The sequence below is a fragment of the Opisthocomus hoazin genome, chromosome 9 (genome assembly GCF_030867145.1).
Source record: "Opisthocomus hoazin isolate bOpiHoa1 chromosome 9, bOpiHoa1.hap1, whole genome shotgun sequence".
NCBI classification, from domain to species: Eukaryota; Metazoa; Chordata; class Aves; order Opisthocomiformes; family Opisthocomidae; genus Opisthocomus; species Opisthocomus hoazin.
The window spans coordinates 43,866,233-43,883,780 of record NC_134422.1 but is presented as its reverse complement, the minus strand read 5'-3'; the positions used below and the strand labels follow the sequence as shown (position 1 = coordinate 43,883,780).

At 51.6% G+C, this 17,548-nt stretch overlaps 2 protein-coding genes and 1 long non-coding RNA gene across 5 annotated transcripts in view; 2 read left to right on the top strand and 1 right to left on the bottom strand.

The window, feature by feature from the left end:
- The window catches only part of RFTN2 (raftlin family member 2), a 35,765-nt gene extending 35,360 nt beyond the window's left edge, over window positions 1-405 (top strand). Inside the window, exon 10 of the mRNA XM_075430555.1 lies at window positions 277-405. The gene's annotated coding sequence lies outside the window, so the exon portion shown is untranslated. The remainder of the gene's footprint in view (window positions 1-276) is intronic.
- On the bottom strand, window positions 395-17,292 carry LOC104332376 (MOB-like protein phocein). Of its 3 annotated transcripts, XM_075430559.1 has the most exons (9): window positions 17,146-17,292; window positions 16,866-17,030; window positions 8,963-9,025; window positions 8,350-8,450; window positions 6,716-6,758; window positions 6,371-6,457; window positions 4,690-4,769; window positions 3,750-3,861; window positions 395-2,784 (listed from the first exon to the last, which is right to left on the bottom strand). In XM_075430559.1, exons 1-9 carry the CDS (start codon window positions 17,146-17,148, stop codon window positions 2,653-2,655), a joined length of 786 nt encoding a protein of 261 aa, XP_075286674.1. In that variant the 5' UTR covers window positions 17,149-17,292; the 3' UTR covers window positions 395-2,652. The 3 variants fall into 3 exon arrangements, with proteins under 3 accessions (XP_075286674.1, XP_075286672.1, XP_075286673.1); XM_075430557.1 differs by lacking the exons at window positions 16,866-17,030; window positions 17,146-17,292 and adding an exon at window positions 10,281-10,413; XM_075430558.1 differs by lacking the exons at window positions 395-2,784; window positions 3,750-3,861; window positions 4,690-4,769; ... (2 more) ...; window positions 8,350-8,450; window positions 8,963-9,025 and adding exons at window positions 15,521-15,876; window positions 16,061-16,150 and having other exon boundaries at window positions 17,146-17,255.
- Window positions 10,593-13,226, top strand: LOC142362419 (uncharacterized). The gene is made up of 3 exons (XR_012765065.1): window positions 10,593-10,656; window positions 12,621-12,796; window positions 12,968-13,226. It is a non-coding gene; the product is annotated as an uncharacterized LOC142362419 (long non-coding RNA).
- Window positions 17,293-17,548: the final 256 nt, after the last annotated feature.

Here is a 17,548-nt window from a genome sequence, read left to right as displayed (position 1 = left end):
TAGCTGGCTTGTGTCAAGGTACGCGAAGCCAAACAGCAGGACCAACCTCAGTGACTAAGGACAAAGTCATCTGAAAGGTATCCTTTGCTTACAATACGCCCTTGCATCTGTGACCTGCTGTCATAATGTGCTTTTCTTTGGTATCTGAAGGGTCCTCTTCTAGAGCTCCCTTCCTTTTTAGTTGTAAAACCACTGTTATCCTGTCTGAGATGTGTCAGTTTGAGGTGTGACTTCAAGATGCTAATGAGTATTCTATTCCTCTACTTCTGAGAGAAGAAATACAACTTCAGCACGCCTTGTAGCAGAGACGGGACAGCACCGAACTTCCTCTCAGCAGCGTTCAGTTGCCCGCATTCTTGGACGCCATGAAAAATGAGAATCAGTTACCAAAATATAGCGGTATGGATAAAGAAACAGTTTAATTTTATCTTTTTTTTGTTTTTACAACATAATTCAAAGACAGTCTTGATTTCCCTATTATGTAGAGTCTAAACTAAATCTGTTAATATTTATTAGACAAGTCTGTGGTTTGCTGAGGCTAGCTGAAGTTTTACGGTACCATTCAGGCACATGTGTGTACAGAGTACTCATGTAAACAACAGCAAGGGAAAATACAAGCAGTGTTTCACTTACACCTTATCTAAGATTAGCTTAGTATAGCAAGTCAACTTTACAGTGCAAATCTGAACGAGAATAAACAGGACTAAAACTTCCCCAGTTTTGTTTTGAAGTGAAACTCTTAAAGCGTGAGAGGAAGAGGAGGTTTACAACTTCAGTGCAGTCCTGAGCACCCCCTCGTTTTCCTCAGTTTTGTGGAGGAAATGTGATTAGCAACACCAGTTCCATGGTTTGGCCTGTCTAGCTCACCACGGCCGGCGTTCAGGGTACAAAACCACCACCCACGGGTGCTCCCAGCAGCAGGCTGTCACAAAACTCTTTTTTTTCCCCCCTCCAGAATACAGCCCTCCTGCCTGCGGTACAAACTTCAAGATACCCATCACAGTCAAGTAACCTGGTCTCTACACAGCAAGTTACAGCTCAGTAAGTGTACAGACAGTAACTGAAGCTGCTGCCACTCAGGCACCATCTCATGCCGTTACCCTGCTGACAACTACATACGGTGATAAGTATGAGACAGAGAGCTGCTGCAGAACACAGCTGTTGAAGTACTTAAGAAAACAGGGAGACTAAACTTAATAAGTTCCCTTTACGTCCAGGTGGTACAGTTGGTTGAGGTGTGCTTGATTCATACAAAAGAAAAATAGAATTTAAGGCATGTCTAGTATATTATGAAAAATAGGTAGACTCCCTTCTTTCCAAGCAAGTACAGCGTAGATAACAGAAGTGTAGATTACAGAAACTAGCTGAGTTAGCATGTTCTGACCTGCTTAAAGAAATAAAAAGAGGGCCCTGGGGAACCTGGGAGAGAAACAGCCAGCTAACAACTTAAAACAGCTAAGCAGAATTCACTTAATGTAAAAACACTGCTAGTGCTTTTAGACCCTGCATTCATGTGTGCTTAGCAGTGTATCTGCTATATTCATCTCTAAAATGTTTAATTCTATAATTATAAACATAACACAATTAAGCAGCACTCATGGAAATTGTCAGTTATTGCAAATCTGCAAACACAAATTGAAATAAACATCTGATAGGGAACAGAAGAGTGAATCTGAACCTTCTGTCAAAGAATGCAGTTCAGGTCAATGAAGAAAACTAAATTAACGTATGCTGAAAACACGATTAACTCTTGCAAAGAATCGAGTTCAGTATTTCAGGTACTGAGAAAGCTTCTACGAGGAATACAAGCAAAGACCGTGCTAGTGTGTTATGTAGTGTAAGATGAGTGTGTATGAGGTATAACCTGTAAGCAGTTGCCATCAATACGCACAGGTGTAAGCCACTGACTTCTCTGCCACAGTCTCTAGAGAAGTTGTGGACTGGAGAACAGCAGAAGTGTGCCTTGACAGGACCGGACCTGTGCCCTGCTGCACACAAACCTCCACTGTCAACAAAAAAAGTCCAGAAAGTACGTTAGATCTATATATCAAGAATATATATGCTCAATAGCGTAGTGAAACTGTCCTTTTGGTATTACTAATACTGTAGCTCCTACTGGTATTTGGATATACACATATGGGAATATGCACATCCAGAAGTAAATTTTCAAAGCCATCTTAAAAAAATAAAAGCTAAATTAGGAATAAGCTACATTGCAAGAAGCTTCCTGCAGAATTATACATTTAAGGTGATAAATCTTTGAACTAAGACTTAATATAGGTACGGTGTTAAGAAAACGGCTTGCTGTGCAACCTTAATCTCACTTTTTTCCCACCCGATCAGACACATCTTCAGGATTGTGATTCAATGATTGTTTAGCAGCAGTTTTAGAGAACTGTAAATTCTTTTATTAACAGGCATTATAAACAGGTACTACTACTTTTATTTAAAAACCATGAGTGCCACATTGATGAATATACAGCTCATGAATAACTTAAGTATTTCCCCTATGAAAAGGCAATGCACACAGCATACAAAAAGTATACTAACAAAGCTATGAGGATACGTGATTGAAGTGTCTAAAATGATATATACAGTACATAATTACTGGTCTGTTTCCGTTCAGTACAGGCTTCTGTACTGCCATTCCCATCACGCCTCGCTCTCCCCGGACACCGAGTTTTGCACTTCCTCTTCCAAAATCGGTACGATCAGGTTATCCTTGGACATCAGATTATACTTCATCACAAATTTAGTGAACCGGTGACACAAGAAAGTTTCATTCTGGAGATGAAAGAAAGGGGGAAAAACAATACTTAGAGAAGGAATATTTTAAACAATTCGGGAGAACATAACAAAAAAAAAAAAAAAAAATCCCTGCTTTTATGTAACTGCCTCATTAGGTCTACAAGTCTGAGAATGAAGCCGTAATGCTTAAATGGTAAATTTGTATTACTTCTTTTAAATCTTTACTTCTTGCTTATAGTTACTGCAGTTAACAAAAAAACCCTACCGCAGCTCAGGCTTCAGTCGCAGCTCCATTCAACAGCACTCAGCCAAGAATGTATTCAGGTACCCATGTAGTCCCGATCCACTCTCCGAAGAGAATGTGAAGGTCCTGGGAGGCTCCTCCTACGTACGCTGTTCCCAGCAGAACGGGGCCCCGCCATTCCGCAGCGGTGCCAGCAGCCTTACGCGGGACTTGGCAGAAGTTCCCTTTTACATCCAGCTGCACCCCTCATCTCCTTTCTATCCAGCAATTTCTACTTTTCCATCAAAAAAAACCAACGTTGGAAGTTACTGGAGGTGCACGAGCTGCCACCCATTACTCTGTCTCTCTGCAGTTTTACAGTTCCTTAACTGGTGTGTAACAGATACAAAGAGGAAACGTAGCAGGACTAACTACAGTTGGTATAGTACTGAGTATTCTAAGTGCTTCAATACATTCAGGAATCTTTAAAACAAGGTGAATTTTGAGTTGTTTGTACACCAAAACTCTCAAATTCTGACCTTTTACCCAAATGACGGAAACCATAACTTGGTAAACTAATTATACAAATAAATTTTAATTTGTATCTATGCATGTGTAACACAGCATTTCAGTTCTTATACACTGTAATCTACTGTAATCAATACTTCACTTGAATGCAGATCTTCTGGCAGGATTAAAAGAAAATGTGTAACAATTACATCACGGCTGTAAGTACAGCAAATGCCCTTCTTTCAAAATACAATTTGAAACTACTTACTTCATATTCATCAAATATCTGCCGGTGATGAAAATAAGCATGTGAAAATATTCTGTAAATCCTTCGGCACACTGATCCTAATTTGGCTACAGAGGATTCCTTTATGCTAACCCTGTAAGCATGAGGAGAAAGGTTGAAACAGGTCTACGAAAACAACTACCGCGATACGTGTTGACGTGAATTCTGATTGTTAAACTATGCTACATAATTGCATATCACATTTAGGCTTGAAAGCGTTGCAGATATCTGTGTCTGCAACTGCTTATTGTTGCAAGGAAGAGAAATGTCGGTGCATACTCCACATTTAAAAATTGTGCTCTGACCACACAACCAGTTTTGCCTGTGGTTAAACACCATCGGTTATTCTGGTAAGGGCTGGAGTTCTGGTTCCTAGCATCGACGGGCAAAGGGCAGAAGACTTCCAGTTGTACCTCCTTGCCGATACCAGATTCCTAGAGCAGCGCAGTTTTGACTTCTCCAGTTAGGCTTCCGTGACCCAACATGCTGGCTGCCCCTGGAACACACTCAGTCTCTGCCTTCCGTGGCCACGGTCGTCCCACGGTAGGTGGGCGTTGGCTTCTGGAGGCTTTCAGTGCCGTGGCAGCCCTCCGAGTCGCTGCATCTCTCTAACGGCCCTCCTGTTACTTCGGTTGGCACCGCTCCAGCGGGAGCCCCAGAACACCAACAGCTATTACTGACACAGCTCCCACCTAAAAAGCCGCCATCAGCTCCAGCAAATGGCAAACTATCTAAACAGGCAGGAATTCTTCCTTGGCTTAAAAGTGACAATAGCTCTGCCATGAAGTGGCACATGCTGCAAGGTTTCTGGTGTTTTCAGTAGTAGTCCGTGAAAAATGTGTTGCATGCTTCTGCGTGCTTTGTAAGTGTTCAGGTGCTGCCTACTCCCTCCCTCTGTCCCTCCCCAGGAAAGCATTTTTACCTGCTGGGGAAGTATTTATTGCTATTCAGAAGACAGGCAGCTCCATCAAGCGTGTGTCTGGTGTAGTCTATAGCAGGACACTGCAAAGACAGTGAGCGAGCACGTGTATGAGTGCATGTGTGACATCGTCATACAACTTGTTAAAAGAAAAACATTTTAATTCTGTTTCCTGATGCTTTTAACTTCACTGGACATTTTTATTCCCAGAAGTTTCACGTAGCTTCTCTGAAGGTCCAGCTGCATTTCCTCCCTAAGTGAGCCATTTCTTTTCTCTGTTTCCCAACCCATGTGAATTAATTCAAGAAAAAAAGTTGCTATGGAAATTTGATTATGCACATAAGTAGCGAATTTTATGCATCTCCTTAAGCAAAGCTGTGTAACAAGAATACATACTGAAGTACACTGCAAGGAAAAACAATTGTCACCTCACAGTTCATTTGTTTCCCACACAGTCAAGTTGCCAGACTTTCTTTTACAGCCCAAATTAACACCTTATCAAGAAAAAAACCACCAGAAAACCCCAGACCAAAACCTGCACGTAACTGTATCAATGCTTTTTGCCTTGGCAAAGAAAAGCAAAATCATTAGCGTAGCTAAGCATGTAACGAGCCAAGCCGTGGCCCTGCAATCAAGCACGTGTGGAGGGGAAGGAAGAAAAGCTGAACTGAGTTGGGCTGAGAGCAGGAACGCCTGTCCCGCTTGCCAGTCCCCAGTTATGCTGTAAAGACTTCTCAGGTGCACGTTTTTGTCAGCAGCTCAAGGTTGCATCCCCCACTGTCTGACCGCTGGCCCACAGGTGTTGCCAACATGGAAAACAGCAGACCAGTGCCACATGATCAGAGATAAAGAGCAGCCTGAAGCTCTCCTGTCTAGCCAAGTAAACAGACTTACTGCATGCCGATATACTGAGTGGGGACGAGGGTTAAAGGAGGGAGCGGGAAGGAGCCTGGCCTTCAGAGCTACATCAAGGCATCCCGGGAAATACAAAACAAAACAAAAGCTTACAGGCCAAAAAGGATAACGTTAAGAAGAACCAATACTGCATTCTGGAAGGTGAAATACAAAGATAAACAGGACAGGCTGCACTATCGCCGTAACCAACAGCAACAGAGACAGACCTTCTGAAGGCAAAGACCTAGCAAGTGGTTCAGCGGGAGAGCTGAACGATGTTTAAAGTAACTGGACACTCTGGTGGACAAGCTACTGCCGTGGTGATAACCCACTCCACATGAAGTATTTCTATGACTCCAGGACCTTTCAGGAGTAACTGCCCTAAGAACGTGCACACGCCATCACTTCCAGAGTGCCAGGTGTCTACGCCTGGTGCCACGGATCGCTGCCAGAGTTTGACGAGGACAGCCCATTCTCAGCACGCACTCTTCTTTCAATTAAACAGAGACTTTCTCCTTGAGTTTCAGGCTGTCTCACCACAAATTAAGAGAGAAAAGAGGGGAATGAGCAAAGTCTCTAATACTGCGGTAAAAAGCAGCTCCTTCCTACCGCATCCCCTTCTTCGTAAACCACTGCAGAGCGGGAAAGGAGGAGACCTCAAGCGATATTAGTAACCCACGTACGCTCTCAGTTTGACTAAGGCGGCAGCTAAATGGTCTGCCCATGAACATACTACATCTGAAAGAAAATCCTACATCAGCAGGGTCAGTTTTCCAACATGCATCCGTACCTCTTTGGGAGTTTTATGAGCTGCACAAAGGAAAATCCATTGTTCAGTCGCTGTCATCTGAGTACACGTGTCTGGGTGACATTCACTCTGTTAAACAATTGTTCAGTTATGAAAACCACGCAACAGCAAAAATGAGCTGATCTTTTCAAATCACTTTCTTGCCCTGTCCCCCACCAAAACGCGCTATTTGCCAGAAGTCTTTAAAGCCCTAAAAACCTCTTTCCTCAAACCACCGCATAAGTCTATGCGTATAAATTTAGAAGAAAGCACTGCAAACTCTGCACCTTGCAATACCAAAGAAGTCTCCTCCCTGATACAATATAAAAATACCAAGAAAATAATTACCTGAAGCTTGACAGCTAGTCCATTGAGCTCAAGGCAGAATTGTCTAAAAAAATTTGAACACAGCAGCATCAAAATCAATAATTTGTTTTCCCACTGGAAACATCTAATACAAAGCAAGGTTACAGGTTCTGATCTTCTTCAGAGATCTCTCAATGTTTTTGGAAATGATTCTTGTAAAGTGGAAAAAATACATCAGAACATGAAAAAAACCCATACTTAAGGAATACCACCAAACAACTTCGCCTAATGTCTCACCTAAAAGGCAGTAGGCTAGGAAATAACACAGTACAAAAGAACTGCAAGTTGAGAGAAGAAGAATTCACACCAGCATTTTTTTTCACTCAGCAAAACAATTATCTTTTAATTCTTACCTGATAGTAGAGGCTGAGCTTAACAAATAATTTAGCAAAAGTGTTTAAGATACCAACTTGGTTATGTAAGAAACTGCTATTTCACAACTACAAATTTAAAAAAAAAAAAAAAAACCACTTCAAGAACATTAACTTATTAAGAGTGTGTAAGTTCTAAATTCGTACAGCTGGATCATTCCATCCTTCTAAGAAACACTTCCTCCAGATCCACTAAGTGGCTTGAGTCCCACCACAGATCATTAACAGAGTGGGACTTCTAGAAACACTGCTTTCACTAGAATGTACCTGAAAGTGCGTTTTGTAACTTAAGAGAATTCGCCCCTCCATCCTACAAGAAAACCCTAAATAAATTTCCCTAAAGTGACAAGTATTGAGTGACAAGTCACTTCTATGAATCTGCAGTGATCTTCGGTGTATGTGAAAGGACAGGGGAAATTCTCAAAATTCGTCCTTTGCAGTTGTACGTATACACTTTTTCCTCTTTTGAGGATTCCCTGCCTCTGTTGGAACTATTCCAGACCAGAGGAAAGAAACAGAAAACGGGAGGCAAAAAGTCACGATATATTAATCTAGGAGCAGCTTAGAACTATTCTTATTCCTAAAAGTGTATTTGATAAGGCTGGAAGACACGAGAAGAAAAGGAATCAGGACAGGAGGATACTAAAGCAACACCAGGAAGAAAGGATTACTACGTATGTATCAACAGGGTGTAAACCTGCACTACAACCGAAAAATACTTTCAGGCACAGACTACCTAGGCTGAACTTATTTATTATACTGCATAAAACAGAGAAGGACAAAAGGCTCTGAGTTTCCTTACAACTAGAAAATGAACTGTAAGGCATAGGTACTCTTAGCTAAAGCCTGTCTTCCTGCAAGGTTCAGAAGAAGCACTGGGAGCGTCTGGAAATCATGTTCCCAGTTAGTGGAGATGAAGAACTGATGATTCTAGGAGATAGTGCTGTGGAAATTCATGATGATATTTTCATACTGGAAACATGCTAGTACAACTTTTGAAGCGAGGTACCAACATTTTCCTAAAAAAACATCAAAAACGCTAGATCAGAGCGCATCATAAATCTTTAGAAAGAACAAGGAATTCAGAAAAAAAGTAATACCAAGGTATAAAAACATTTAACGGTAGAAATACCAAGTTGCACTGAAGTCGCTTTTGATCTGTCACATTCAAAGAGAGTCACTAGCGCTATCGACGAACAGAACTTAGAATCGGGACGCTATGTTGACGGAAGATGGGATTCTTACCTTAAGTGTTCGTACTTCCATACACCTTCATCTTGGCCTTCAGGAGGTTCAAGGATCTTGTCGATGTTGGAACAGTCTGCCCTTATGTTTTGCTGAATATACTAGGAGAGGGGAGGGGGGGGAAATAAATCTAGATCTTGGTGTAATTATAGTAAAAGTATTTTAGGACATCTTTGAGGGACTGACTGACTTTTTCTCGTTTCTTAAGAAAAGACTGACAGACTAAAAAGTTACAGAGCAGATGAGCAGGTTAAGAAAACTGGTATAAAAAAGTGCTAGGTCTGAAGAATGCCTTTCCACAGTTAGAAAAGGTAAAAGAATGGGTAAATCTTACAGCTTTTTTACAACATCCTTCTGAAAACAAGAGCCCCGCAGGAAACCCCACCATTTTCTTAAACCTGATTTGTTTACACCAGACATGGGAATTCTAGTGATTTCCGCATACACAATTAATAACTGCAATTTTTTTAATACTCCTAGGGTGCTTATGAAATTCACTCCTGTGCAGAAACACGCTACGCAGATAAACGGCATGCTCCGTTCCCTGGGTATTTTACCAAAATACAAAACTCTGGAAACTGAACATACTAACATTTCACTTAAGTAGGAATACCTGCTGAACAGCTAATGTGCTATCCATTTCTTCAAATGATTCATCGGGCCAGTTGTAGAAATCCTGTTAAAAAAAATTTTGAGCCAATTTAACAAAAAAAGAGGGGCCGCGAGAAGAGCGCACAGCCTACCACGCGCTCGAGCATGCAGGAAAGGAGACGCAGAGGTAGCCTGTACAACGCCAGGAAGCCGCATCTCCTCGCAGCGGCGGCACACCGTCGTGGCACGCGCAGAGCGAAGCGGGACTCGCGCTCCTACCGTCACCACAGCAGCACGTCTCAAGATGAGAGCCCTGCGTGACTCGGCACGCTGTAAACATCGCCACGTCTTGCTCTTAATGCCCGGACAGCCTGTATTTTCTAAACGAAACCTTTGCGTGCGGCGCCCATTTCACACGTGAGACCACGGGGAAGGGAAGAGGTCTGTGGGGAGCGGCATTACGCGATGGTTATGAACCCCACATCCCGGTACCACTGAGAGCACCTTCTCCACGCTGAGGTGGCAGAAGGCGGTGCGGGCCCAACGCGGCACCACGCTCCCATGGCGCGGTCAGCGTGCCGCGCGTCCGGGCGGCCATCAGCTCTGCCGACGCCCCGCGCTCGGGACCGCCGGTGACAAAACCCTCCCGCAGTTCCACCGCGGGGCCCGGCCGCGCGTCCCCGTCCCGCGGCAGCTCGGTCCGGTGCCATCTCGACAGTGCCAGGAGTTCGCGTTTCCTTACTCAGCGTTTTTCGGCGCCGCTCCCTCCCACCACCCGGAGATACGCGGGCTCCCGCCGCCGCCCGAGCGGCCGCAGGGCCTCGATGAGCGCCTTCCCGGCTCGGCGCCCCGCTCCGGGGAGATCGGCGTCACCTCCGCCCGGCGCCGGAGTACCGCCGAGCGATGGTGGCTGCGCGCTGCACAGCTGTGCCGCGGTGCCGTCCGGATCCGAGCCCGGCCGCCAGGAAAGGAACCACAGGCCCGCCTCGCTACAGGCACAGCCCACGCAGGCTGGACAGTGCCGTGACTCGCGACCCGGCCCAGGCCTCGGCGCAGCCGCTTCCCAGCACGGCCCAGGTCTGCCGCCCGCCACCGGCCAGGCACCCCCGAGCTAGCCCATTTACGGGGCTCTGTCGCGGCTTCGCCCCCTGCGCTACGACAAAGACCGGGGGGAAGGGGGACCCCGCTCTCCCGGGAAGGGCCCGCGGGCCGAGGCCGCGCAGCTCCCGCCGGGCCTGCCGGGCCTGCTAGGCCGCGCCAGGCCCCGCCAGGCCCCGCCAGGCCCCGGCGCCTCAGCGGCGCCGCCCGTCCCCGCGCCCGAGCCGGCCCCGCCGCCTCACCTGGGCCTTGGTGCCCGGCCTGTTCCGCCTCAGCACTGCCGTCCCCTCCGCCATGACCATAGTGACAGCCGCGCCGGGACCCGGATGCGGCGGCGGCGGGGGGAGCGGGGCGGGGCCGGGCCAGGCGGCGGGGGGGGAGGGAGCAGGTCGGAACAGCCGCGGGCCGGCGGCGGGGAGGGGGAACAGCCGCGGGGCGGGGCCAAGCGGCGGGAGGAAAGGGCTCAGCGGCGGGGGGGAGGGAGCAGAACGGAACAGCCGCGGGCCGGCGGCGGGGAGCGGGAACAGCCGCGGGGCGGGGCCTATGGCGAGGGGCGGCCGTGAGGGGCGGTGAGGCGAAGCCCATCCCCGTTCACGGTCACTTCCCGGTCCCCCGGCGGTACGTGCTGCTCCTTCCCCCCGGCCGCGGGGTTGCGCGGAAGAGCCGTCCCCTGGCCGCGGGGGTGTGCGGAGCCAGTGGGACAGCCGGGAGCGTTCCCCCAGCCCCGCGCCCGTGAGGGGCCCCCGCGCGCGCTCCCTCAGGCCCCGGGGCGGCGGCGGGGGCGGTAGGCCCGAGGCTGCGCGGCCAGGCCCGGCGGGACGGAGCTCCTCGGCTGTCCCCCGGGGCCAGCGCCCGGCTGCCGGCGCTCCCGCTGGGCGGCACAGCCGGGCCCGTGGGCTCCGTGCGGTGCAAACCGTGAGGGCGCGGGCCGGTAGAAAGACTTCGGGTCCTGTGTTACGTGCGTACGGCCGTTCATGCTCAGAGTAATGGGTAAAACCCCTCCCAGCAACAGCGACTTGGGGCACGGTGCTTCGGGCAAGGCGGGCGCAGGGAGCCCCGCTTGGCCTTCAGGATCTGGCTTGGGTGCCAGGGCTGGTGCAGTCGGGTGCTGCATGGGTTGGCTGTGTCTGGGGAGGGAACGTAGAAAGGGCCCTGCGAGCCTGCAGCTGGCTGGGGAGCGGGTCCCTCTTACAAGCGACTGGGAGACAGGAGTGGCTCGTGTTAGAGAAGAAAGTTATTTGGAAGCTGCTCTGTTTGTAGGGAGGAGAGCAGAACAGGTAAAGAAGGGTGAATTGCTTCTGCCTGTGAGCAGGAATGGCGGAGCAGCAAGGCAGAGGTGAGATGCCTCCCCGCATACAATCACTAAATAAATGGCTGCAGGTGGGTGGTGTTTCCTCAAAAGTGGAGAAGGCTGGTACTGGGTGCCGCCCCCAGTTCCACAGCATTGCAGGGGGGGAATGCTAGGTGTGGTTCCCCCCCTCGCTCAGTTCATTTACTCTAAATTAACATGTGCTGCCCTGTGTTAGAACCTCTTCCTTCCACCCGATGAGAGAGTATGTGAAACATTTGTGGATTGAAAGTGTGAGAAGATTCTTCCCTGTGAGGGTGGTGAGGCTCTGGCCCAGGTTGCCCAGAGAAGCAGTGGCTGCCCCCTCCCTGGCAGGGTTCAAGGCCGGGTTGGATGGAGCTCTGAGCACCCTGGGTTGGTGGAAGGGGTCCCTGCCCATGGCAGGGGGTTTGGAACCAGATGATCTTTAAGGTCCCTTCCAACCCAAACCGTGCTATGATTCTATGATCGTTTAACTAGCTCTTCCCATCAGAAAGCAAAGTGCATTCTGCGTGCTTATTCTGCTTGAGGAGTGCCATGGCCAGCATCCTGCCTTGGTCCAGAGGCCAGGTTAGAGCTGGAAGCTGGATGATGTGTGAGTGATGAGAAAAGGGGACGGGGGCCTTCTCCTGCGTGGGTGCGTGCAGCCAGCCAAGCCACGGTGCGTGTGGGTGGCCAGGGCAACTCCCTTCGCCTGACGCTGTCGCGCAGCGGTGGCATTCCTGACTTCAGGCACCCGAGCTGGGTTTGCGTTAGTTACTCTTTTACTCCTGGTCCGCATTCCTGCCCTGGAGACGTGAGTGCTGGAGTCACGTGCTGAGACTCAGCACTTCTGGGCGCCTGCTGTAAGAAACCATGAGAAGGTTAAGAATAACGCTGGGAGAAAGCGGTGCGTTGGGATGAAGGGTACAAATGTCCTGTTACCTCATTAGGTCAGCGGTAATCCAACATTGATTTTTTATGAGTTTTGTATTGTAATTAGCCAGTCCCAAAATAAAAGCAGTTCTAGCTGTTCAGGTCAGTTAAAATTTAGCAGCTTGTTTGCAGCTTTTTGTTTGGGTTTGTTTTTTTTCTTTTTCTATCATCATATTCAAGGTTTAACTGATATCTAAAGCACAGAAGAGTTGGGGGTTTGACGTTTCCATTTGTCCCTGACTTTTATTTCATGGACATCTTGCTTCTAAAATGGTAATAAATCTGGCTGTGAAGAAATACCTCTCAGAGAGAAATTTCTATCTGTTTGTTCCATCTGCAGCTGGGTTGTGGGTTTGCCGAAAAGGGAAAGAAATCTGCAGTGTTGCTTAATGAAGATGTTGAAGTCCGAAGTTCGCTTGTGTTCCCCCTGGATAATTAACCCCGTGTTCCTGGAAGCTGCTCATTATTTTTACTTTATTGGATTTCAAGTTGTTTTTAAACAAAATCTGATCAACGGTAATTTCAGTTTGTGATTTTCTCCCGGTCCTCATTGCCTCATGACCTTCAAGAGTGAAAAATGGAATATTTGGCCAAAATCTTGCTGATTGTTCTTGTGCTGTTAGGGAGCTGGCCTCCCCTGCTTCTCTAACAGTGTGTAAAAACTCCGTCCTTTTCTTACTACGGCAGGACAGCATACCTGGGACGAGAAGGGTGTTCTGAAAACTGCTGCTAGCGGAAGCTGTTCGGAAATGTTAAGAAAGGCAAGCAGCAAAAGCAGAGGGAGTCCATTTTGTTCCCTTGTGATGCAGCCAGCCTGAGGAGAGGCTGGGAAGGCCTGCGTCCCCCAGGAAAGCGGGAGGGTCGATGTGGAACATATTTGCCAAAGATGAAACTTTGGCATAGTCTGGAAGGCAGTGGAATAAAGAACTGTAATTCCTGCAGAAGTGAGACAGCAAAGGGAGGGTGTTTGTGGTTGATTCTGTCCTGCTCTGCAGACCCTGAGGGATACAGAATTCGGCGTGCTCTCTTGGGCTGACAAACAGCAGCAGCAGATGGGTGGCCTTGGCTCTGCGAGAGCTGCCTCGTCCTTGCTTGCAGCGATAGCCTGCTGGGGCGAGCGTGCAGTGTTCCCTGCCTGTCGGCCCGGCAGGCCTTCAGGCGCGTCCTCCTCTTGAGCAGGCCTAGGGGTGCTTTGCTTTTTGCCCTCCTGCATCCATATTCCATGGAAGTTTTCAGGAAAATGTGACTTTTGTTTTTGATCAGCTACGTAAGCGCTGGTAGATACAGCCGTGCTGACTATTTTATTGAATGAGCACGCTGTCGAGCAGCTGAAGCTCTGCTGGGGCAGAAGGCGTGGGCTGGCAGGGGGTCGTGGGACGAGGCCGGCGTGGTGTGCGCTCGGCAGCGCTGCGGTCCCGACGGGGCGTACGCTGGTGCTGCCTCGGCCGGGGCGTACCGCACCGGGGAAGGGGCTGCGTGCTGTCTCGGGGTCACCTGGCCTCAGATCGCACCCCCTCCTCGTCAACCGGAGCTGTAGAGGCTGGGGGGTGGTTTGCTGCGACCGGGGACCCGCTGTCAGGTGTGTCCCTGCAGGGCTTTGTGGAAACGGACGCTGAAATGTGAGGCGTAAAGATGTGTCCGCTGGGAGCTGCCTCCAGCTGCACCTTTTTCTCCTTGTCTAGTTTCCGCAGGGTGAGCGGCTCGCGAGCCTGGGACATGCCTTCCCCTCCCTGGCACCTGACCGTGCCGGCACGCCTCGCTTACCGGGGAGCGCCGAGGCCGGCTGCCCGAGCGGGAGGTCGTGCTGCTCGGCCGGCCTGCCGGTCCTTGCGCAGCCGGCTGTCTTGGGGTACTTGTAGTGCGGTCACCTTCCGCCTCAGCTGTAACCCACGCTGCTGTAACTGCTGAAGTAGAACTGCCGGAGGGCAGATGTTGGGAAGTAGGACTCTTGCACTAAGCCATATTTTTTTTTATTCAGCACCTTCCCTGTTTGTTTCTGTCCAGTGGGCGTTTAACCCCGGAACGGTGCCAGTGCTGCCTGGCCTGCCTGCAGCTCCGCCGTGGGAGGGTGGTGAGCAGCCAGCAGCAGCACGCCTCCCGCTCCGGGGAGCAAGGGCCGCCGCAGCCAGGATTGTCACACCCAGGGGACGGCTGGGTGGTAACTGGTGGCTAGCGAACAGCACTGGTGGCTAGCGAACAGCCTGGCTCCGTGTCACCCCGCATGGGACTTCAGCTGTGGGGAGGAGGGACCCGGGCACAAAATACACTGCAATTCAGAGGTTGGAGCTGGTCTCCCACCGCAGCTATGGGTGGTCTGAGGAGTATTTTTCACTGGTTCTTTCCCATTCCCTCCGGGAGAACTAAGGCTTGCGGTGTGCTGGCTTTGAACAGCTCGAATGTAGCGGGAGAAGCACCGTGTAACCACTGCCATCAGCGTTCCCGTGGCCACAACAGCCAGCGCGGATGCATCGCGCATCCGATGGCACCGGAGCACGGTGAGGCAGCGGCTGGTCCTGGCCCACACGCACGCACCAGCTCGGCAGGGGCACACTGTTCCAGTGCACCAATGACCCTGAACCCTCTTCCAGGGCAGGACAGGGCGGTGGGTTAAAACCTGCAGACCTGGTGCTTCAGGGCTGGGTAAGGGAATGCCGTGCTGTCAAGGAACGTTGCGTTGAGGCTGAAGGAAATGCAATCTGGCAGATGAGCCCTTTACCGAGCCAGGGGAGGCTGGAGATAACGTAGCAGTCGGGAGACAAATTTGCTTTGAGATCAGGGCTGGCCCCAACGCTGCCCGACTGACCTCTGGAGGGAAGTTACTTGTTCTCCACTGCCACAGCCCCATGAGAGGTGTGTTACAAAAACCACTCCAGTTCTGGTTCATCCACCAAGGGGCCCGCTCTGTTCCTGCACAGGCAGGACTAGCGCCGTGGCCCGCTGCGGGACAGGCCGGTTGTGCGCACCCACCCGGCAGCGTACCCGTCCCCTAGCTCCTGCCGAGACAAAAGTTAAAAAGCCGTCTGTTACCTGGAGATAAAGGTCCCTGTGCAAGGGAGCTAGCTGGAAGCCCCCTGCATCACCGCGGCGGTGTGATAACAGCTCTGAACTCCTCTCCCCCCGTCATACCAGCTTAGGGAAAACACTGGGGCACCGCGACGGAACTGCGGTTCCGGAGGTCAGTTCGTTACGCCGTCGAGACTCAGCGTCGCTGAGCAAGGGCAGAAACCGAGACAGCAGCAGAACAGTTTCAGAAGTTTATTGTAAAGACCTTTACAATCTCCATAGAGATACGGATATAAAATGATGCTGTTTGGAATAACTGAGGCTGGTGGCGGTCGCCCGAATTTCACTGCTCAATGCAACTCACGTGAGAGCAACCGATTTTGCACTGCACGCATCTTTATTTGTGCTCCATCACTACAGTGGGATCGCGAGTTGTCCCAGAGACTCAATGCCTGCTTGTTATAAAATAAAGGACGTTATTTACATGACAAACGAAAAACTTCAGCCTTTTAGTGGAATGGATGACTGGCGCTGCAACGAGTTCAGTCCACGTATTTCCCAAGGATGTCGCCGTCTCTAAACAGGTAGTAGTCCTGCAGAGAGACAAAACGTTAGCACGGGTCGCAGCGGTTGTGTATCTGGCTGCTTCCCAACTACCGCCGTGTTGGATTCAGCCGCTGCCACCAGAGCACCGACCGCTGCGTTTGCTGCGCGCCGCTTGCCCCAGGCAGCGCCCACAGCAGGCGTTCCGGGGCCCCGCGGCGTGGGGAAGCCTACCTTATCCTCTAGTACGATCTTGGTACCGCCATATTCCGGCAGCAACACCTTCTCGCCGACTTTCACACTCACTGGCTGGATGTCACCGTTCTGAAAGAGAAAACAGAGCCTCGGTTTTCCGCGGCGTGGACAGATGTACCGGTCCGGACGCCTCCAGACAGCAACGACCCGGCCACGTGCAGCACGTCCAGGAGATCACGGTGACGCCGTGCCCTAGGCGGGCTGTAGAACACACAGGTTCGCTGTGACGGAAAGCACACCGGGCCATTTCCAAGCGCCGCGGCCCTGCAATATTTAGGCAGTAGAGCTCCAGTGATTTTCTGAATGGAATTCATTTGCTTTTAGTGCGACTGCGAGGTCTTTGCCTGAATGGTAAATGGGTACTGAACAGGGCTTGACTTAAAGAGAAAGCACCCGAGAAATGGGGGAACGCGTGCATCCCCGTCCTGCAGCCGGGCCGGTTCCTCCCAGGCCCGTACCTGCAATCCCCCCGTCCCCGTGGCTGCCACCGGCCTGCCGCCGCCGCCGCGGGCGGGTCGGGCCTTCGGGCGCTGCCCGGGAGGGTTAATTATTCCCCGGCGCTACAAATTAAACATTAGCGCGCTGGGCACACATCGGCCCCGTTGCACAAGGCCGGGAAGCAGCGGGGGGCCCCGCGGGGAGGGAGAAGCCCGGGTCAGCGCGCCCGCGCTGGACTCCAACCGGCCGCGCCCCGCCGCTGCTGACCCGGCGGGGGAAGCCCCTCCGCGCCCGCGGCCCGCGCGTACGGTGCCCGCCGCGCCCGCCCTCCCGCCGCGGTACTTGCCTTTCCCCTGGCTCCCGAGCCGACCGCCACCACGGTGGCCTGCAGCACCTTGCCCTGCGCCTTCTCGGGGATCATGATGCCGCCCTTGGTCACCGTCTCGGCCGCGCACCGCTCCACCAGGACGCGGTCGAACAGCGGCAGGAACTTCCGGAAGGCCTTGCCCGCCTAACGGGGGGACGAGCGGCTGAGCTGGGGGCACCGCCAAGGCCCTCGGGACCTTGCGGTGCCCCGCGCCCCCTCCCCGCCTCCCTCCCCCCGGCCCGGCCCGCCCGGCACCCACCATGGCGGCCGCTGCGCTCCCCGCCGCAGAGTGACCGGCCCGCCGCCCGCGCACGTGAGGGAAGGTCAGCGCCTGCGCATGCGCGTCCGGAGCCCCGCCCCCTCGGGGCGGATCCCGGCCCCCCTTCCCAGGCCCCGGCCTCGGCTCCGGCCCCGCCGGTTCTTTTCCGTCCCCGCGGTCGCGCCCCGCTCCCGGAGGCGGCGGGCGCCGCGCAGCGCCGCGCGGGTTCGGTAGGGCCGGGGTGCCCGCCGCCGCCTACCGGGGTCGGGCCCCCCTCCCGACCGGAAGTGGCGTCAGTTCAACTCTGACCTCCGGCGAGCATGAGCGTTCCAGAAGGTTCTGGAATCGGCGGGCCCCGGAACCTGAGTGGCTCATGCCGGAGCGGGCGGCGCATGCGCGCGGC

Excerpts from the sequence above, each read along its gene's own strand:
- LOC104332376 (XM_075430559.1), bottom strand. Across the intron at positions 9,026-16,865 it reads GCTCGGGAGCCAGGGGAAAG|GATTTCTACAACTGGCCCGA; the intron begins GCAAGTACCGCG and ends TTTTTTTAACAG. Across the intron at positions 6,458-6,715 it reads GACTAGCTGTCAAGCTTCAG|AGTGAATGTCACCCAGACAC; the intron begins GTAATTATTTTC and ends ATTGTTTAACAG.